The 22,388-nt window shown below is 43.6% G+C and overlaps 2 protein-coding genes across 3 annotated transcripts in view; one reads left to right on the top strand and one right to left on the bottom strand.

Moving 5' to 3' along the window:
- Nucleotides 1-5,968: 5,968 nt before the first annotated feature.
- On the top strand, nucleotides 5,969-20,579 carry CASP6 (caspase 6). Of its 2 annotated transcripts, none has more exons than XM_047855521.1 (7): nucleotides 5,969-6,086; nucleotides 12,023-12,065; nucleotides 12,568-12,714; nucleotides 13,339-13,415; nucleotides 15,407-15,582; nucleotides 19,115-19,274; nucleotides 19,950-20,579. In XM_047855521.1, the coding sequence occupies exons 1-7, from the start codon at nucleotides 5,996-5,998 to the stop codon at nucleotides 20,186-20,188; spliced, it is 933 nt and encodes a 310-aa protein (XP_047711477.1). In that variant the 5' UTR covers nucleotides 5,969-5,995; the 3' UTR covers nucleotides 20,189-20,579. The 2 variants fall into 2 exon arrangements, with proteins under 2 accessions (XP_047711477.1, XP_047711478.1); XM_047855522.1 differs by lacking the exon at nucleotides 5,969-6,086 and adding an exon at nucleotides 8,468-11,507.
- A 1,196-nt stretch (nucleotides 20,580-21,775) lies between these two features.
- Nucleotides 21,776-22,388, bottom strand: part of MCUB (mitochondrial calcium uniporter dominant negative subunit beta) — a 111,887-nt gene continuing 111,274 nt past the window's right edge. The window contains 2 exon segments of the mRNA XM_047857594.1: nucleotides 21,776-21,959; nucleotides 21,961-21,992. Coding sequence (XP_047713550.1) covers nucleotides 21,917-21,959; nucleotides 21,961-21,992 — 75 coding nt within the window. The 3' untranslated portion in view covers nucleotides 21,776-21,916.

Below are 22,388 nucleotides of genomic sequence, written 5' to 3' on the forward strand. Positions count from 1 at the left end.
TGGTTCTTTTTAAGTCATTACAGGCAGAAGGGGGCAGAAAGAAAAGTATGTTCTAGAGAAAGGGCCACATTCCCAACTTTGGATATATATCATTGCTGGGAACCTAATAACTTCCCAAACCGAGCTGGTGGAGCTATTCTGCTAAGAGATGTGTTCTCTGTGAGACAGGGCAAGTGTATCCCTTGTGACTAATGGAGCAAACTGGGGTCTAACTTAAATGTTTGGAACCCTTAATTGATACTTTCCAGACTTTTTAAAAAGCAGCAATTTTATAAGCTCTCTATTAATATTTACTATTGAAATACTTGACCAGGTAACTTTTAAACTTATAATAAACTGATGGGTTTTCTTGGCAGCATTGGTTTCTCAAGAGGACAGACTCAGAATTCTGTAAAATATTTAATTCATGGTCATAAATTATACACAAAGAGCAGTAGAAACTATTTTTACATGTTAAGATTTTGATCTTAGAATAATTTTAAGATTTACAGAAAAGTTGCTAAAATAATCTAGACTTGCTCTGTACTCCTTACCCCTAACATTTTACATAACCATGAAACATTTGTTAAGAAATCAACTCTAGACTACATTTGGATTGCATTGGTTTTTCCACTAATGTCATTTTTATTTTCCATGATCCAATCTAAGATACCACATTGCATTTAGTCATCATGTCTGATAAACCTCTGGTCTGTGATGGTTCCCTCAGGCTGGTTTTTCATAACCTTGACGGTTTTGAGGAGTACTGGTCAGTATTTTGCAGAATGCCCCTCAATTTGAGCTTGTCTGATGTTTCCCTCATAATTGCACTGGGGTTATGGATATTTAGGAAGAAAACCACAAAGGTGAAGAAGGGTTCTTCTCATCAAATCATATCAGTAATTGAATGTTATCAACTTGATGGTATGTTAACTCTGGACACTTCTTATTTTTTTCTTTCCATACTTCTGTTCTTTGGAAGTCAGCCCCCAGGTCAGTCTATGGTGAGTCTATGATGAGCGGGCAAGATTCTGTTCCACCTTCTGGAAGGGGGAGTATCTTTATGTGGTAAATTTTTCTTACAAAAAGTCTCCTCCCACCTCAATTATTATTATTTTTTTACATTTATTTATTTTTGAGGGAGAGAGAGACAGAGCATGAGCAGGGAAGGGGCAGAGAGAGAAGGAGACACAGAATCTGAAGCATCCTCCAGGCTCTGAGCAAGCGGTCAGCACAGAGCCTGACACAGGGCTCAAACCCACAAACTGTGAGATCATGACCTGAGCCCGAGTCGGACTGTCAACCAACTGAGCCACCCAGGCGCCCCCCCACCCTTCTCAATTCTTTATATCAGTATGGACTCCTGTATATTTCCTTTAGACTTTGGGTAATGTTTACTTTGTTGCTCAAGTTGTTCCAGCTTGGCTCTTAGGAGTTATGTCACGTTGGCTCCTCTGTCTCTTTGATATATCCCCATCCTTTTGATTTTTGAACACTTCCATACTTCCTGGTAAGAATGTGGGAAAGTTGATCTGGGCCCAACCTGTGTATTTCTAGCACTAGAATCTGCCTCTTCTCCAAAGAGCACCAGTCCCTTTTATTGGGGAATGGTTTGCAGTGCAACTTAGAAACCAGTATTTGGGTACTGGATTTGCTCATTGCTACTAGAGGATCCATTCTGCTAGATCCTCCCAGCAAACAGAGCTAGGAAATATGTATGTATATTAACCCATGTACATGTACGTCTCTATAATGATTTCTGTGTGTGCATATATATCAAGCTGAACATGAGTTCTTACTAATGTCTTCCCTTGAATTATGTACCACAGGGCATGTATTTAGATTTTAAGAATGGCATTTTCCCTATCCATAGAATAGATTCATAAAAAAACAAAAACAAAAAGAAAACCCCAAGACTAGCTTTCTGCAGCTCTCTGCAAGAAACCTAAGACTGATATTTTTGAATAAAACTATATTGCCTTTAAATACCACCTGTCTTTAAAATCTTTCGATGCACCTCTTCCAGGGACAGATATGGCTGTATTCATTTCATAGGTGGAAAAACTGAGGCACAGAGAAGCTCTAAGGAAGAAAGAATTGTAATAATGAGGACAAAAGTAAGTTATACACATCTGGAACCGGCATTCCTTCAGTGAACCCATAGACTATACTAGTAATATTAATTAAAATGTTGTTTTATTAACTTTATAACTAATTCTCCCTAAAATGAAAGAGTGGTATTTCTGTCAGTATATATAGAAGTACAAGATTCTCGGGAAATCAAAATGTACGTTATTTTATCCTGTACATAACAATAACATCTAACAAAGTGAAGACCATGGAGTCTATCGAAACAACTGTTTAGGAGGCTGGCTTCAGTAAATTTGGGGTAGAATGAAACCTGTTAGGTAAGATCTTCCCACATGTTATCTCTGCATTATTCAAATTCACAGATATTACTTATAATGTATTCATTCAGGTCTTGTGTAATATATAACTCAGTACTGGTTAAAGTGATTGAATAGCCCCCTTCGTTTGCAGTTTTTCCTCACTGCTTCACCTTACAAAACCAGCCATCTGCTCAAGTCATAAATAAAAGCAAGAATGAGTCAGTGTAACCAGTATACAAAAATGATTAATAAAAATAACTAGTGTCTCTTTGCAATAGTGATATATACAAGCAATAGTGATGTTAGGCTTTTCTGCCTCAGGTTTATAGGTTTCGAAGAACATTTTTCAAAGGTTCCCTGCAGACAACTTTACAAACATTTTTTGTTGGCTTTCAGCTTAGTATAGGAATCACGATTATAGAAATCTAATATATCTGTGATTTATATAGGGAAAATCAAGTTTAGTGGGGTAAGTTGAAAAAAAAAATGACCAAAATTTGAGAATTATCTCTGAATTTTATTCCATATACTTCATTTCTAGCATAGGTGACAATTAGCTAAGACCTTTCAGTAAGTTCTATGAAAGTGACATTTAAGCCATCCTGTCAGTTAACTTTCATCTGTAATACATCTTAATTATTTTAATAATATGGATTTGTTTTCAGTTCTTTTTCTTCTTTGAGAAGGTGGCATTGGTAGGATTCTAATTAGTCTATGTCAGTGGTTTTCAAACATGAGCAAGAAGCAGAATCATTGGATTCTGGCATTAAAACATGTGCTGGACCCCACCCAGGCTCTCCTATTCAAGAGATCTGATTCTGTAGGTCCCAGGAGTTTGCATTTCTAGTAAGTTCCCTGATGTCGATACTGCTGCTTCAGAGACCATGGTGTGATCTCTCAAAATGTACTGAAAGCTTACTGTGAGCCAGGTACTATTCTAGGAGTTTGACAGTTACTGTCTCCAAAACTTGAGTAAGCTTGGTTCCCATTTTACAGATAAGAATTTGAAGCTGAGAGAGGTTAAACTGATTTACTTATGCAATGTCTTACAGCTAAGAAAATGGTGGAGCCAGGGTTAGAGTCTAGGCAGCCTGTTTTCCAATCCTAGGCACTCATTTTATTGGGATAGCTATTGCTTTAAAAGGCTAAAATTACACATTTAGAATTCTGAAATAAGTATCCCAAAATGCTTTGTGTCTTAGGATAGACAAAATCTTACTTTAAAACATAACCATATACATATGCTATAAAAAGTAATATTCTGAGATAAGATACTTGGGAAAAATAAAACATTCCTTTTATCTTCACCTTTCAGATAAGTGGAAAGTCAGCCAACTGGGTTTCCACATCTATGGGGGGGGGGGTGTTTTCAGGACTCAAGCAGAGGAGACCCTGAAAATTGGGCAAAAGGACAGGAAGTTCTGGTGGTCAGATAACACATTCAAACTGGATAAAGTCCAGAGTGCAAACGCTGAAACCCTGGATCTCATTCAATGGATAAATATTTACTGAGCACCTCCTACATGCTAAGCAACTGTTTCCTCTAATGGGGAAACCAAAAGAAGGCCAATCTTGCTTTCAGTGAGCTAAAGATGGTGGTAACAAAAATAGTTCGAGCTCTTCACAAGCCAGGCACTGTTTTAAGTAGTCATGATGAAGGAGCATAAGGCAGGTTGAGGGCAAGATACCAGCTAGCACCCCCACCCCCAGATGGGATATGTGTGATATTCCTCAGACACTCTTGGATGCTCAAGAACAGAGGAAAGGAAAGAAACATGGTTAACTGATAGAAATCACAGTCATATAGGACATGGGTCTCCAGTTTACAAATATCTTAGTAAATTGCAAGAAAAAGGCAATTTCCTTTATGATTTTATTTTATATTTGAGAGAGTGTGAGTGGGGAAGGGGCAGAGAGAGACCGAGAGGCAGAATCCAAAGCAGCCTCCAGGCTCTGAGCTGCCAGCACAGCCCAATGCAGGGCTCGAACTCCCGTACCTCCAGATCATGACCTGAGCGGAAATTGGATGCTTAACTGACTGAGCCACCCAGGTGCCCTAAGAGAAAGGCAATCTTATCAATAGTCTAATCTCCAGAAACCCCCCAACCACCCATAATGATGTGGGGAACAGAGGCAAGAAGGAAATGGCAGGTAAAATTAAATTTCCTTATAATCTGCAGCCCAGTGACGGATACTTGAGGCTGGCAGAGTTAAATGTTTCTCCAGCAACTCCCTACTGTCTTAAAGTTAATACTTTGCTAGAGGGAAAGACAACCTTAGCTTGGTAATAGCAAGCCCTCATATATCTTAGGAGTCCTCTTTAGCATATCTAAGTCCCTCTGGAGGGGGCCCTTTTGTCTTTACCTCCTCCAATTCCCTAGTATATACCCAGTTACCTGGCACAACCCCAGGGCACGCAGCAATTCCTGCTCATGGGTCCTGTCCCTGTGCTTTAATAAACTCACCTTTTTGCACCAAAGATGTCTTCAAGAATTCTTTCTTGGTAGTAGGCTCCACACCATCCCACCATCACCCCAAAACTTCATGGGTCATTTGAGTTACTCGCCACAACAACCGTACAAGGCTTTGAGTGATACCCTATATCTTAACTACAGAGTAAGTTACTAAAACACATTTCTGAAATATTTTGCACACACAATGAAATGAACAGTAAATGGCATTGGGTGAGAAAAATCCTCTGATTTCATATTCTAGTTAATGACCAAGCACACGTGGGAAAAGTTATCAAGTTGGATTTTAATTTTTCTCTCCCAAATAGGGTAATATTTATTGAAGACGGATCCCTTATACTTAAGTATCCCTTATGTTATTTTAATGTATTAAAAATGGTACTTTAACATTTTCCCCGCAGTCTGTAGTTACTTTTTAAATGACAAGACCCAGAGAAATGACAAAAGATGAGGCCACCTTTTAATCCGATTTTAGAGCTGCTCTTTGAAGCAAATTCACACAACAGCCAACCGAAGGAGGAGCTCAGTTCAATGCAACATTGAGCACCCGGTGGCGCTCAGTTAGCGTACTGTTTGTAGGTGAGGACTACATACATAGACCCCAAAGTTCCGCCTCCGAAGTTATGATCGCTTCCCCGAATTAGCTCTACCTATGAAAACCAGATTTAAAAATCCCAGGGTTGCCTCTAGTTTAGTCTGTCCCCAAACCCCCAAGCAAACAGCGTTTAAAAGAAATCATTACAGTCCTATAACATAACTCGCACTGGGGAAGGACTAAACGGGAAGCCGGAAAACCCGACCCCCACCCCCTGGGAGGCAGGCGGGAGAAGCAAAACACTGGGGGCGGGGACTGCGAACCTCGGTCCTCCGCAGGTGCCGGGAAACCACCTGCGGCTTCTCTATTCGGGCCCGCCGTGTGTCCTCGGGGTGCCAACCAGCATTTCCCCAGAGCTGGCTCGTCTCCAGGCGCCAGGCGGACGAGACCGCGTCCCTGGGCCTTCCCCGCGCGCTCCGGTCGCCCCGAGCTCGGGAGTGGGGGCAGGAGCCTGAGCTCGGCGGGCGGGAGGCTCCGAGCGCAGACGCGGCCCCCACCCCCTCCCGGGAGCGGGCGGGCGGGCTGGGGCGGAGGAAGGGGCGGGGGCTGCGGGCCCCTGGATGCAGGAAGCTGAGTCTTTCCCGGGCGCCAGCTCTGCGGGCTGGGACACCATGACTTCGGCGCCGGGGCTCAGAGGGGCTCGCCCTGCAGGTAGGCCCGCGGGTGCCGAGGGGGCGCGGGGCAGCTTCCCCAGCGGGGCGCGCGGGCGGGGCGGGGACGCGGGAGCTGGGCGGCCGGAAAGAGTTGCGGGTCTTGGAGGGAAGCGCGCAAGTCCGGTGGGGGCAGCTTGTTAAATGCCTTCTGGTCCAGAAAACCAGTCGGGACTCCGTGCGGGGTCGCCGCCGCCTCAGGGCCGCCCGGGGTAGCGGCGCCCGGCGCTGGGGCGTGCCCGCTCCGCCTTTGTCCTCCGGACGGTTCTTTCTTGCCGGGCGTCGGGCCATTTAAACCTTGGGAGGCTGGCTGGGCGGCTGCTGGCACCTCCCGCGCCTGGGTTTTTTGAAAGTTGACTTCTGAAGTTGGATCTGGTTTTGTGTTCTCCTGAGTAAAAAGTAAAAGGAAGTGGTTGCGTGCATAATAATGGAAGCATAAGCAGCCCGCGGGAGCGCCCCACCGGAGTCCCCCACAGGAGCCCCTGGTTATGCCCTGACTTGAGCTGGGGACAAAAACCGGGCCTTGGCTGCCTGTGCAGCCCCAGTGCCTCTCCCGCAGCCAGGGCCGCTTGTGGGTTTGGGTTGAAACCACATCTTTCTCTACAGTCAACTGCTAAACGTGTACTTTAGAACTTTCTTCCCTGTCACTTACTAATTATATCACTGATAGCTGAAGAAACTTCGAGCCTGGCCATAGTAAAATAAAAGGGGGTTGGGAGGAAGGAAGGAAGGAAAGGTTGAAACTCTAGAAGTTGATGCACAGTGCCTTTATTTCAGAGCTTTTTATTCGTTGCTGCACAAAACCAGGCTTGCCCCAGAGGCAAGTTGTAGGAAGTTCAGGGAGTGGCCTTGCCCTGGACGGACAGTGCAGGGTCCGGTGTCCACTCCCATTCTGAGGGGTGGGGAGCAGGGGCAGGGGTCCGGGATGCCGTCCACTTCCCCCTCCATTCTCATCCCATTGCTTTCCTTCTCCGTCCTGCGTCCTTCCTTTTTTGCCGTCTCACCCCCTTTTTCACTGTGTTCTAGGCCTGACGTGGTTTACTCAGTACAGGACTATTAAACAGATACTTGAGGGGCGCCTGGGTGGCGCAGTCGGTTAAGCGTCCGACTTCAGCCAGGTCACGATCTCGCGGTCCGTGAGTTCGAGCCCCGCGTCAGGCTCTGGGCTGATGGCTCAGAGCCTGGAGCCTGTTTCCGATTCTGTGTCTCCGTCTCTCTCTGCCCCTCCCCCGTTCACGCTAGGTCTCTCTCTGTCCCAAAAATAAATAAACGTTGAAAAAAAAATTCAAATTTATAAAAACAAAAAACAAAAAACAGATACTTGATATGGGTAGATTTTCATAGATACTGCGGGGAATGATGGCGATGACCGTAGATACTGGAGAAGTTTGGAAAAACGAACACTTCGTTTAGGAAGGTAGATGTTTTCTCTGGTTGGAGGGGGTTAGCATGGCGACCTGAGTGCAGAGACGTGAGTCTGTAGGGGGACCCGGCTTTCAATCCCACTCCACAGCACTGTCCTGGGACAAGCCTGACGCACTGGCTGCCTCTTGGGCTGTGGAGCTGAGGCAGAGAAAGCATCTAACGTGCTGGGCCACCAACATGTAGTGGCTGGTAGGGGGAAAAAAAAGGAGTGATTAGGTTGGTAAAAATTAAACTGATTTAAGGGGCAGAGAGGTGGTGGCCGCATCATGGTGGAAAGGAAAATTGCCTAAATCAGAGGCAAGGAGAAATGAAAAGAGGACAAGAGTCCAGTTTGATGACGGACCCATTTTTGATAGATTGCAGATGCACGGGAGTGTGCAAGTCTATTATATAGAGCATCTCCGTTAAAAATGTCTCCATGTTGACAGAGCCATTTACCCTTTTAGGCGGACAACTTGTGTTCCTGCAGTGTAATGACACTTGTTAAAGTGTGCCCTTCCTGAAAATTTGTCTGCTTAGGACATACCGCCTGAGTCCCGATGTGTTTTCTGTGGCACCTGGGTAAAATTTATCAACTCCAGTAATGTATCAAATTTAGATTCTAATGTGTGTGCCGATCGCTTTCAGTGAACAAGTAGCCAGAACAGAATGGCAGCTGGACCTGATCCATAACTGGGGGTGCAGGATGCAGGGCGCACATTTATATTGGAGCAAGGTTTGAGCTGGCAAGGGTCTGAAGTAAAGTTCTCAGACCGTTTCCTTCTGTGTCCGTATTAACAGTAAAACACTTTTGGAAGATCCCTCAGAGATTGCCAAATCTGTTGACTTTGAAACAACGTTATGTTTTAAAAGATTGATTGATTGATTGATTGGGGGGGAGGGGAAGGGGCAGAGAGAGAGGTGGGAAGGGGCAGAGAGAGAATCCCATGCAGGCTCCGCACTGTCAATACAGAGCCTGACGCAGGGTTTGAACTCACGAACCTCGAGATCGTGACCTGAGCCGAAATCAAGAGTTGGACACTTAACTGACTGAGCCACCACCCAGGCGACCTGAAACAATGTTGTTTTATCTTGAGTTACTTAAAACTGGCTGTCTTTCCTAAATCTGTGGGTCATGTCTAAGGTGGAAGGCAGTATTTGAGACAACCCAGATGCACAGCTTAGATACCTAGCCGGGAGGAACGGCACAGTTCCTTCCTTAGACTATAAACAATGAACTTTAAGGACCCGATCGAGTACACATCTCCAGTGCCTTCACCCTCCATGACTTGAGTTAGTTTGGTGACGGGGCCATTTGCCACAGCTTCCACCCTCTCTCTGCCCTTTGAACGGCCTGATGCTCACTAACCGATGAGCAAAACCTGGAAGAGGTGAGCTGCTGGGCCGGCTATGTTGCGCACCGTGGTAAGAGATCTGTGCTTCGCAAATTGTGCAGCTTCCCAGGGAGTGAATGGGGCGATTGTCCTTCACGTAGAGATGGAATGTGTTTAGTTTGAGCTGTGTCTTTATTGTGTAATTGATTTGAAGGAGGTGAGGCTATTAAAAGGAGGTAGATCCTGGAGCGCATTTGAAAATGGAAGGTGAGAAAATTCCTGGGCCTTAGTGGAGCAGTGTGGGGAGCAGGAAGTAATCCCCGTTGACAGGGTGTGAGGTGGGAAGTGTTGAGGGCACAGCGGTGTGTGGAGGCGGAAGTATTCCAGGTAGAACAACGTGTGGAGTAAAAAGTATCCCGAGTGGAGCAGTGTGTTCGTAGGCAGTATCCCCAGGTAGAGGGGAGGCTTAGTAGGAAGTGTCCCTGGTGGAGCAGTGTATAAAGTCACCCCCTAGAACACTGTGGTGTAGGAAGTACTCTGTGTATGGAGCACAGAGTATCTCAATAGGAAGCATACCAGCAGAAGCCTGTGGAATAGGAAGACTATTTGGTGGAGCAGTGTGTGAAGTAGGAAGCCCCCCCCTCCCCCCCCCCCCCGCCCCCCGGAAGTGCCGTGCAGGACGAGGCTCGCTCAGGTGCAGCAACAGCTAGGAGGAAACATCTGGGCAGAGAGGTGTGTGCCAAGGAAGCTGTCCTTAGATAGAGCCCCGTTTTGGCAGCAAGTGGTTCACGTCAAGCAAGGTGTGGAGTAGGAAGTATCCCAGGTAAAGCAGAATGGGAGAAAACATCCTGGGTAGCATGCAGAGCGTGCTCTCCCCTAGAGAGCGGCGGGTAGTATGGAAGTTTCTGCATAAAGCAGTTTGTGGAGTAGGAAGCGTAGGACGTAACCTCCGGTGAGCAGTGTGCGGAATAGGAAGTGTCTCCAGGAGGAAAGTATGGAGAGAAGGAAGCGGGGAGTGAAGTGGAGCTACCCCCCATACAGCAGTATTACTGGTGTCTGGAGTAGGAAACCTTCTGGGTAGAGTAGTTGTTGGAGTAAGAAGAGTAGAACATATTCCCGGTAGAGTAGTATGTGGAGCAAGTAGGATGTGTCCTGGGTAGGTAAACGTGTGAGTGGTACCCCAGTAAGCAGTGTAGGAGACGCCAGGTACCTGGTAGAGCAGCCTGTGGTGCGTGGGTGATGATAGGTCACCCGGAGAGCAGGGTGTGGAATAGGGGGTGTCCCCTAGAGAGCAGGCTGGAGTTGGGAGATATCCTAGTAGGGTCTTCAGGGTGGCTCAGTCGGTTGAGCATCGGACTCTCTTCAGCTCAGATATGATCTCATGGTTCGCGCGCTCTGTGCTGAAGGCGCAGAGCCTGTTTGGGACTCTACCTCTCTCTGCCCCTTCCCCACTCACGTTTTCTCTCTCTCTCTCTCTCTTCAATAAATTTTTATTTTTTATTTTTTAAGGAGGTATCCAAATAGAACAGTGCATGGAGTAGGAAGGAAGCAGGTGAGCTGGCGGGGTGGGGGAATGCATTAGGGAGGCTGCTCTTTACTCCTAAGCCTAAGCTCTGGTATAAAAATCAAATCACCTTGTTAAAAATGCAGATTTCTCCCTCTCCTGGCATTCTGATTCTATAAATCTGGGTTAGGACCTAGGAATGTGCATTTTATCACCCAGGCCAGGAATTGATGCAAAGACTGAGGAAAGCAGATGAGGGTCTGTCGGACAGCAGGAGGGCCTTCGTGGGGTCCTCACTAGGTCTGGATACTGGGGGAATTCCAGGAGGAATCAGCTGAAAGTGAGTGGTAAAGGGCACAGAATTGAATGCCAGCCTCACCCTCATCTCAGGGCCGATTTCTGTCAGGGAGGAGGTGTGAAGGTAGAACAGACTGGTGTCCGGGAGAGAAGGGAACAGGACCCTCCTGGATAGAAGGGGTGGGTGGGAGGGTCTGTTGTGTTTCCTTCAGTGATGTCGGTGGAGAGGAGCATCTTGCTATAGTGTTCATATTTGTTTATTCATTACTTTCCTTCCCCTCTGGGTTGTTTATCAGGCAGAAACACAGTCATGGGTGTATGGGCCTGTATTGTAGAAGATGCTAGACCCGTTGTGCCCTATAGTACAGAAGCCACCAGCCACCATGGTTATTTAAGTTGAAATGAAAAGCTGAGTTCCTTAGCTGTACTAGCCCCGTTTCAAGTGCTGGACAGCCACATGTGGTCCGTGGCTAGCATATGGGACAGCACAGGTACAGAACCATTCCGTCATCACAGACAGTTCAGCTGCACAGCACTGTTCCAGCGAGTAGAGAAGGACGCAGTGAAAGGTGGTCCAGAGGGTGGGGAAGTCTGAGCATGGGTCAAGAGCAGAGGGTCTCCATCACGTGATGGGTTGTAAGTGCAAATAAATCATTCGGGAGACCCAAAGTTTAAGCTTTTACCCTTGCTCCTTCCCTTTCCCCACCCCAGACTTCTACCGTTTCCGTTTCAGAGGGGGATCCGGTATTAACCAGACGCCGTGTTTTGGTTTTCCTGTGTTTTTAATTCCTTTTCGGTTTTAGAGAATATCTGCAAAAACATTTTCCGCTAAACGATTCCGTATCTCATTTGTGCTGCACATCACAGAACCGTGTTACTGCAGGTATATTTTGCATGAATGCATTTGCATAATGTTTCCTCCATTTATCTTGATAATATTCTTTTTTTTTTTTTTTAATTTTTTTTTCAACGTTTTTTTATTTATTTTTGGGACAGAGAGAGACAGAGCATGAACGGGGGAGGGGCAGAGAGAGAGGGAGACACAGAATCAGAAACAGGCTCCAGGCTCTGAGCCATCAGCCCAGAGCCCGACGCGGGGCTCGAACTCACAGACCGCGAGATCGTGACCTGGCTGAAGTCAGACGCTTAACCGACTGCGCCACCCAGGCGCCCCTGATAATATTCTTTTCTGTTTTGCAAATAAGAGTTCTGGGTGAGAAAGAATTGAGCTGTTAATTTATGGTTCATTTATCTACTAAGTTCCCTTCCTTTTCCTTTCCTTTTCATATACTTTTGACTTTTAAACTAAGCAAAACCAGAGAAGGGTTCACAGTGTGGGAGTCCCGCTGTGTGTTACAAGTCAAAGAGTAAATTAACCAAATTCAATTTTTTAAATAGGTGTGGAGGAAAACATGACCGAAACAGATGCCTTCTATATGAGGTAAAAACGTGCTCTTGCCTGACAAACGTCTCTTCCTTTGCTGGTCAAGATCAGTCTGTAAGAAGCAAGAATGGCCCCGGGGAAGAAGCAGAGCAGAGAATGGCGAGTGTTAGCGCTGGGAGAGCTAACTTGTAGAGCCTCGGGTTGGCCGCTGCCCCTGGTCGAGGTTCAGGACCTACAGTGATGTCCAAAGTACTTAGCAACGGGTGTGGCATGGGCCCTGGAGCCAGAGCCGGGCCTGGGCGGGCTGTTGTCCCTGGTTCCTGGAGAAAAGACATCCCTGGGGTGACTGCGGGTGGGGAGCTCCAGGTAGCTGCTGTTTACCAATCAGTACAGAAATATTTCTGTCAGGCCTTCCCAGTGCACACCAGTATCATGTCACCCTGGCAAAGGAGGAGGAAACGGGAGCCCTCTGTCTACCCTACCCATTGATCTTGGACTTGGAGGAGCTCATTATTTAATATGACATAGTGATTGTTGTTTATAAACTTTTCGTTAACAGTGAAACATTTGATCCAGCAGAAAAGTACAAAATGGACCACAAGAGGAGAGGAATCGCTTTAATTTTCAATCATGAAAGGTTCTCCTGGCGTTTAACACTGCCAGAAAGGCGAGGTACCAGCGCAGACAGAGACAATCTTAGGCGCAGGTAATAGTTGTTGTGTTTTTTTTTTTAATGTTTATATTTGAAAGTGAGCGGGGTAGGGGCAGAGAGGGAGAGAGAGAATCCCAAGCAGGCTCTGTGCTGTCAGCACAAAGCCCAGTGTGGGGCTCGAACTCACAAATCATGAGATCATGACCTAGGCTGAAATCAAGAGTGGCTTAAGTGACTGAGCCACCCCAGGTGCCCCACAGGTGCTAGTTTTATCCACACGTCAAGATGATGACCTATTTAATAAAATGACACTCACCAAAACGTGTCCACACTGATGAAATAGAGTATCAGGATGAGCCTCATTTGGGCACAGCATCCCTTGAGAACTTGCCTGAATTTTCTTCCTAACCTTGTTCTATTAGATGTAAGCAGGCTTTGAATCGTTACGTATATATTTACATTGCTGTATCCTAACTTGAATCAGCTTTCAGTATGAGTAAATCCTTTCCTGCTGTGGGTGAGCAAGGAGAACTATCATTGTCATATTTCACTTTTTCTTCCCCCCCTCCAAAGAAAAGTCAACTTAGAGGTCATAAAAACACGTATAGATTCCTCAGGGAAATAGGGGTATATGACGACTCTGAGCAGCTCATAAGCTAATACCCAGTTTGTCACCAGGTTTTCAGAGCTAGGATTTGAAGTGAAATGCTTTAATGATCTGAAAGCAGAGGAGCTCCTGCTAACAATCCATGAGGGTAAGTAGTTTTCCTGTTTGTCTTCTGAGGGGATGGATTGCTTCAGTTACCCTCTCTAGAATCCAAATAATTAACTATGCTGGAAAAATGTGTGACCAACTACTTTAGCATGGGTTACAGGTTTCGGTTGTGCCTCTTTGTTTATGTGTTACTACTGGATTCAGAGACTCTTCCAAAGGATTTTGCCTCTGAATTTATATGTAGCATACCACCCGCTAACAGGCTGTCATTCCAGAAATGAATGAATCAAGTCTAAACTGCAAACACTACAGATGCTGGGCAGTCAGGTGTTGACTCCTTCCATACCCAGGTTTTTTTACTGGCTTCAACAAACTGTGGATTTACAAAACAAACAAAAACTGGATTTATATATATTGTCTCTAAATTTCTGCATCACTATGCAGTAGGTATTTTAACAACTTATGTTTATAATAATTACTGCACGCTGTGGATTTTCAAGTCATTTGCCAAAGGACTATTATAATATTTACATAATTATTTAAACCTCAGCTTTTTAAAAATTGAGGTATAAATGATATGTAACATTGTATTAGTTTCAGATATACAACATAATGATTCAGTATTTGTATACATTGTAAAATGGTCACCACAGTGTCTGGTTACCATACAGAGGTACAGAAAAGCTTTTTTTTTTTTTTTTTAATTCTTTTAAAATGTTTATTTATTTTTGAGACCCAGAGAGAGCATGAATGGGGGAGGGCCAGAGAGAGAGGGAGGCACAGAATCTGAAACAGGCTCCAGGCTCTGAGCTGTCAGCACAGAGCCCGACACGGGGCTGGAACTCACAGGCCTCGAGATCGTGACCTGAGCTGAAGTCGGATGCTTAACCGACTGAGCCACCCAGGTGCCCCGAAAAGTTTTTTTTTTTTTTTTTGTGATAAAGACTTTAAAAATTTACTTAGCAACTTTCAGATATGCAATACAGTATTCTTATAGGTGATATGCTGTACATTATATCCCCATGACTTACTGTATAATCGGAAGTCTTGTACCTTTTAACCCACTTCACCCCCACCCACCCACCAGCAACCACCCATCTATTCTTTTTATCAGTAAGTTTGTTTTTTAAACTCCACATGTGAGATTATATAGTATAGGTCTTTCTTGAATTTATTTCATTTAGCATAATGACCTCAAGATCCATCCATGTTGTTGCAAAGGCCAAGATTTCCTTTTTTATGGCTGAATAATATTCTTGCATGTGTATCTCTATATATGGAAAGGTAGATGTCTGTCTATGTATATAATTTTCTTCATCCATTCATCAATGAACACTTAGGTTGTTTTCATATCTTGGCTGTTGTGCTCCAATAAACAATGGGGCTGCAGGTATCTTTCCAAATTAGTGTTTTCATAAATACCCAGAGGTGGAATTGTTGGATCGTTTTTGATTTTTTGAGGCACCTCCATACAAGACTTCTTTAATCTGTAAGTCACTTTAATTTTAACTGGCTTCTTACCAGGTTTTCTACTTCGCTTACTCATCCGCTTTGGAGGACATGAGTCTCATGTCTTAATATTCTTTGGAAGCTGTAAGTGCTACAGACATGATGAAGCTGCTGCATTCACTGGAGGGGCAGCAGAACACAAGCAGTTGCTAAGTAGTAGTTGCTGGGTCTTTCCAGTCTGCTCGAAGAAGCTCTCTGCTAATTCAGAGAAACTTTTATTGATGCCACAGCAATCCCATTATATTTTCCGTGTCATTATTCTGTATTGTAGAAAAGTTAATGGAATTTGTTTAAACCCTTTGAACTTTTAATAGGTTGTTAAAAATCAGGTACGGTATGATGTAAATTTCCCTTTGATTAAAGACTAAGACCTTACATTCTCATTATGTACTCTTTACATTTAATATAACACATTTTCCTCTTCCATCATATGTAACTTTAGTATTAGTAAATTCTTTTTCTCTATGTAGACAGTAAACATCTTATCTTCATTTCTGTATGAACTTTTGTGGCCTTTTATAGCATCATCTTCTAGCCACATAGATGCCGATTGCTTTTTATGTGTTTTCCTGAGTCATGGCGAAGGCAGTCACATTTATGCACAAGATACCAAGATTGAAATTCAGACTTTGACTGGCTTATTCAAAGGAGACAAATGTCAGAGCCTAGTTGGAAAACCCAAGATATTTATTATTCAGGTAAGACTGATTATGGTACAATCTAACTATGAAGTCCATGGTTCTGTACATGTGATTCTAGCTTTATTTTTATTTATTAAGATTTATTTTTGGGAGAGTGTAAGCAGGGGAGGGGCAGCGAGAGGGGGACAGAAGATCTGAAGTGGGCTCTGTGCTGACAGCAGACAGCCCAGTGTGGGACTCAAACTCACGAATAACGAGATCATGACCTGAGCTGAAGTTGGACGTTCACAACTGAGCCACCCAGGTGCCCCATATACATGTAATTATAAAGAGCACCAGCCAATTTTGAAAGTAACCTTCTCCAGTAACTGGAAAGGCCCCTTTGGCCTCCTAGCCAGAGTTGCAATTAGTAGTAGTTCCTTCTTAACAAGGAATAAATATTTTCAGTTTCTGGGGCGCCTGGGTGGCTCAGTCAGGTAAGTGTCCAACTTCAGCTCAGGTCATGATATTGTGGTTTGTGAGTTTGAGCCCCACACTGGGCTCTGTGCTAACAGCCTGGAGCCTGCCTTCGATTCTGTGTCTCCCTCTCTGTGCCCTTCCCCTGCTCATGCTCTTTCTTTCTCAAAAATAAACATTAATTTTTTTTTTTAATTTAAACTTTTTTTTTGTTTCTTTTTGACTTGGGTTGACATTTGAAAGGACTCAAAATGGTGGCTCAGTCGGTTAAGCGTCTGACTTCAGCTCAGGTCATGATCTCACGGTCTGTGAGTTCGAGCCCCGCGTCGGGCTCTGTGCTGTCAATTCAGAGCCTGGAGCCTGCTTCGGATTCTGTGTCTCCCTCTCTCTCTGCCCCTCCCCCCCCCAATCAAAAAATGTTAAAAATTTTTGAAAGGACTCAAAGTAACTAATGTGCTACCCTCTGGCCTGGCCCAGTGTCAGGTGCAGCTGTCAGTGAAGGGGTCTCTGACTGAAGAGCACCAGGCCTGGAGGCCAGTGAGCAGAATGCAGGCAGAGTTCCTGTTCTAGCTTGCTTCATCCCTCCACCTTTTTCCTTCAAGCTGGTATTAGGGATGAAGACAATTTTTGGCCCGAATAACCTCACTCACCACATCAATAAGGAGTTCGAACAAAGGAGAATTCCTGATGTCCCAGTGCTGCAATTCGGTATTTCCATAAACGGCATGGAAGGCATGGCCACATTCAACCTGCCATAACACCTTGAGGGAAGCGAGCAGGGGCATCTATAAGAAGTTAAGGATGATCGTGGTTTCTTGTTGGGAACTGTATTAAAGTATCTGTCACATGCAGTTGGGAGTTAACAGCTCTACATGCAGCCTGGCTAGGCTGGAGAAATAAATTTGAGAGTTAACGAGATGAATGACAGTGGCAGCCACGGGAGTGGATGAGTTTACCCATGCCAAGCATAGCTTGAGAAATGAGTGCAAAACAGCCCTGAGGGACGCCACTGAGGAATGAGCAGAGGAGAGACACTGAGGGGGATGGTCCAGAGAATGGGGGGGGGGGGGGGGGGAGTTCAGGGAAAAAGGGAGTGGCCAGCACTGTCAGAGACACAAAGTGGCGAGCCGCTGTGGGGAGATGGCCACGAAGGAAGAAAATATTTTGCCAAGTTACTTCTCTCTGCCTCCAATTCTTCATCTGTGAAAGGGGAGGGGGTATAGCTCAGGGGTAGAGCATTTGACTGCATCTGTGAAAGGGGGGTATAAGAGCACTGCCTCACGGGCTGGTTGTGAGGATAAAACAGCATGGCCTCACAAGCACTTAGAACAGTGCCGAACACCTGCAAGTCCTCAGTAGGCTGGCTCTTTTTCTTACTGCAACTGATTGGGCAAGTAATGGCATCAAATTCTAGGTCTGAAAATAAGCTTGGTAATACAAAGTAAGATTAAAATCTCCCTGCAAAAGTGGAATATTGGAGATCTTCTATTTATCAGACAACTCTGAAATCACTCTGGGCTTTTTTCTTTAAAAGCTTACAAAAACCCATTTCAGAACGAGGGATGCACTTACCACAACCAAATCTTACTAGGTCACTGGATGAAGTTCACTAGGTCTGCCAGAACAAAGTACAGACTGGGTGGCTTAAACAACAGAAATTTTCTTAATGGTTCTGGAGGTTAGAAATCTGAGATCAAGGTGCCCGTTCTCCTTGGCCTGGAGGTGGCTGCCTTTTTTCCTCTGTGCATCTCTGTGTCCTGATCGCTTATAGACAACTATAGATTAAGATCATTGTAGACCTCAATTTTACCTTTTTTAACGGCCATATATCCAAATACAGTCACATTTGAGATCGTGAGGGATAGGACTTCTGCATACAAATGGGAAGGGGTGACAAAATTCAGCCCATAATAGGCATTTAAGAGTAGAAATTAACGTTAGCCTTTGTGTGAAAATTAATGGCTAAGAATTTGAGACCTCACTATACAGTGTAAGCGAAAGGAAAAGGGCACATTAAAAGAGGCCTTCTCAGGGGCGCCTGGGTGGCGCAGTCTGTTAAGCGTCCGACTTCAGCCAGGTCACGATCTCGCGCTCCGTGAGTTCGAGCCCTGCGTTGGGCTCTGGGCTGATGGCTCGGAGCCTGGAGCCTGTTTCCGATTCTCTGTCTCCCTCTCTCTCTGCCCCTCCCCCGTTCATGCTCTGTCTCTGTCCCAAAAATAAATAAACGTTAAAAAAAATTTAAAAAGAGGTCTTCTCAGGTCAGGTGGTGGCGTCCTTTTAGCCCTACTTTGACAATGTATTGCAGCAGCTAGGCAAGCACCACCCTATCTGGGCGTGTATTCCCTGATTCAACAGAAACGCTGGGCAAATACAGTAGCTTTTCAAAGAAGGGGTGGGTCTGGTGGGTTACTTCGTAAGAAACTTAAAACCAGAGGCTTTCTCCTCCACACTGTACCTTTCAATCAACACAGTCTGGTGTACGGTTGAGCATGACAATTTAAAAAAAAAATTTTTGTAACATTTATTTTTGAGAGAGACGGAACATGAGTGGGGGAGGGGGAGAGAGAGAGAGAGAGGGAGACACAGACACAGAATCCAAAGCAGGCTCCAGGCTCCAAGCTGTCGGCACAGAGCCTGACGCAGGGCTTGAACTCACAAGCAGTGAGATCATGCCCTGAGCTGAAGTTGGACACCAACCAACTGAGCAAGCCACCCAGGGGCCCCGAGGATGCCAGTTTTTTAAAGGCCTTAATTAAAAGGGAGCTTGGGTGGCTCAGTCAGTCAAAAGTGTCTGAGTCTTGATTTGGGCTCAGGTCATGATCTCATGGTTCCTGAGACAGCCCCGACTCTGGCTGACAGTATGGAGCTTGCTTGGGATTCTCTCCCTCTCTCTTTCTCTCTCTGACCCTCCCCGGCTCATGCTCTCTCAAGCATTTAAAAAAAAAAAAAAATGAGTAGGGAAAAACTGTCAGGTGAATTTGCTCTAAAACTTGACTGCATGTTTTTTGAAGTTTTATAAAGTAGCTTCTGTTGATGTTAAGATGTGCTCAATTATACATTCACTGTAAACATTAAGCCATGGGAAGAAAAGAATAGGTTAGAAAAGGAAATGGTTTTCTTCCTTGTCTCGTAGGCATGTCGGGGAGACCAGCATGATGTGCCAGTCATTCCTCTGGATGTAGTGGATCATCAAAAAAACATGCTGGATGTCAACATAACCCAGGTGGATGCGGCCTCAGTTTCCACACTGCCTGCTGGAGCAGACTTTCTCATGTGTTACTCAGTTGCAGAAGGTGGGTGTGTGTTTAGTACAAACAGAATTGGTTTCCTGACTTGAGTTCCATTAGTTTCACCTCACCTTGACTGGAGAGACTGGTATTTATCTGATCAAGGTGATTTGATCGTGAAGTTCACATCTTCGGTCACATCTTCGGCACAGGGTGATACATCAAGTGTAAAGTAACTTCTAGAAAAGTCATTCCTGAGAACTAGGTTTAAGCTACAAGTTACATCCAATAATTGGTAATAGGCTGCTAACATTCATTTTGATAGTGTTGTAATAATATTCACAGAAAGTGTTGTTGAAACTCCTGTGATGACCGTTGTTCTTTGTGCAGTAAGCTGTGTTTTTCTTTCTAATCTCTTGTGTTAAAAACCACTGCCTGGCAACTATTTTCTTGGGAATTTTTAGGAAATGGAGGAAATTATATAGAGCTAACCTCATTTTTATAAAACTATATAAATTAATCCCTTTTCTCATAGTAGTCAACCAAGAAAAATTTTAAAGCTATCATTGACATGTCCTAGTCTTCAACCAAGAAAAATTTTAAAGCTATCATTGACATGTCCTAGTCTTCAAGAATTTTTGAGAACTTACACTTCTGTAATGGTGAATTATAAAGGGGTTTTTCAGTCACCATAACTGAAAGCCAGAGAAACTTCAGTGCCCTTTTGCTCCTATCATTTAGGTTATTATTCTCATCGGGAAACTGTGAATGGCTCGTGGTACATTCAGGATTTGTGTGAGATGCTGGGAAAATTTGGCTCCTCCTTAGAGTTCACAGAGCTCCTCACCCTGGTCAACAGGAAAGTTTCTCAGCGCCGAGTGGACTTTTGCAAAGACCCAACTGCAATTGGAAAGAAGCAGGTTCCCTGCTTTGCCTCAATGCTTACTAAGAAGCTGTATTTCTTTCCAAAATCCAAATGATAGGAATAATTGTGTTTTATGTATCTTGTCTATATTCAAAACAGATTTTCTTGTCCTTTTATATAAATATCACTAAGGTGGAAGCTTATGGTATAGCAGTTTAAAATGTTTTAAGGTTTAATGAGAACTTAAAATAGTTGATGTTGGTATTAGACATGCTGATATTAAAGGGGTTGATATATATGAAATGAAATCCTCAGGGAATTACTATAAATAAAAATACACAAACATTTGTAATACTTGATTTTTATAGTAAATCTCAAGGTTACTCAAAAATATCTGGAAGATTTAAATTTGTATTCTGTGAAGTTTTTATAAAAGTTTTATAATGTTTTTAAAGGTTTTTGAAACCCAAAAACTAGTTTCCCCTTAATAAAATATTTGAAATCCATGTTTTAATTTTTCTAATTGACATTCTTACTCATTTGTATAATTCAGAGTACTCTTGTACTTGGTCATACAAATTCATCTACATATGAATTATCACTTCTTGTATAGGTTTCAACTCTCACTTAAAAAAGCCTTTATGGAAAGATATACCATGATGATGGACTGGAAGAATTAATATTGTTAGAATGTCCATAGTGCCTAAACGATCTACAGATTCAATGTTATCCCTATCAAAATACTAATGACATGTTCATAGACCTAGAACAAAGAATCCTAAATCCAATAAATGGTATTGGGAAAAATGGACAGCTGCATGCGAAAGAATGAAACTGGGCCATATATAAAAATAAAATCAAAGTAGTTTGAAGACTTGAATGTGAGAACTGAAATCATAAAACTAGGAAGAGAATATAAGAAAAATGTAGGTAAGCTCTTGGGACACTGGTCTGAGCACCCCTCAGACAAGGACAACAAAAGCAAAAATAAACAGAACTATAAAAGCTTTTACACAACAAAGGAAACCAACAAAACTTTTTAAAAAGGCAACCTAGTGAATGGAAGAAGATATTTATAAATCACATATCTGATAAAGGATTAATATTGAAATTAATATTGAAACTATATAAGAACTCATTCAATTCAACACACACGTACACACAAAACCCCAATCTGAGTAAAAAATGGACACAGGACCTGAATAGACATTTTTCCAAAGAAGTCCTACAAATGGCCAATAGGCACATGAAAAAGATGCTCAACATCACTTATCAGGGAGATGCAAATCAAAACCATAATGAGGTATTACCTCACACCAATCAGCATAGCTAGTATGAAACATGAGTAGGATCTAAGTAAGTATTAGTTCAGATGAAACATTTCAGATAACATCTTATAATCTTAAACTATATTTAATGATAAAGATCTTCCAATTATTATGATATATTTAAAAATAAGTTAATGACAAGACGATTCTAAAGGAAGCCTAAGAAGGAAAGCGAATGCCACACACAGAGACCACTCCTCTGCAGGAGAATGAACACAACCCAGACGGACAAGGACTCTTAGCTCAAGTACCTGACTACAGTGGCAGCTGCTCGGACTCTGATGGGCGCGTCCAAGCTCCTCCCCGCATTAATCCCGGACAAGTCACGCGAATCCACAAACCAAAAATCTCAAGTGAGAACTTCAAAGAATACCTATGTTCACATTTTTTTTTTAATTAACAAAAGAGATTGAAACGATCAAATCCAAAGGAACTAAGGGACTCAAAGTTCCAGTTTCTAAGTTGCAGAATCAACACATAACCGGAAAAATTTAATAACATTTAGAAATGTAAGATCAATTCTTTTCATGGACTTTCTCTCCTTGCATTCGCAAACAGTGAGTGGCGCACCTGTTTCAGGGATTCCGTAGCCTGTCAATGGGAAAAAGAAAAAGTACGTGATCAGAGAGAATGAGAAACAGGGCATTACTGCATGAGAGGAGTAAATGTATATGTAAATTTAGTGTATCCTTAGCTTAATAAACATTTATGATGACTAGTGGCAAATGTCTACAGTATTTCAGTGAATAGGGACCCTTTAGAAAAGAGGAACTTAAGGTTTTGATACATCCTTCAAGTTCTTACTATGTTCATTGTCCCTTTATAATGGTTTTTCTGTTTATCTGAAAAGAAAACCACTTTGTGACCTATCAATCTCCCTTTTTCCTCAACTTTATTACCTAAAAAAAATACTTCACAGGTACTACTCTAAATCCTAAGTGCCCACTGCCATGAACTAGTTGGAAGAACATCCCTTAGGCTTCTTGG

The sequence above is a fragment of the Prionailurus viverrinus genome, chromosome B1 (genome assembly GCF_022837055.1).
Source record: "Prionailurus viverrinus isolate Anna chromosome B1, UM_Priviv_1.0, whole genome shotgun sequence".
NCBI lineage: Eukaryota > Metazoa > Chordata > Mammalia > Carnivora > Felidae > Prionailurus > Prionailurus viverrinus.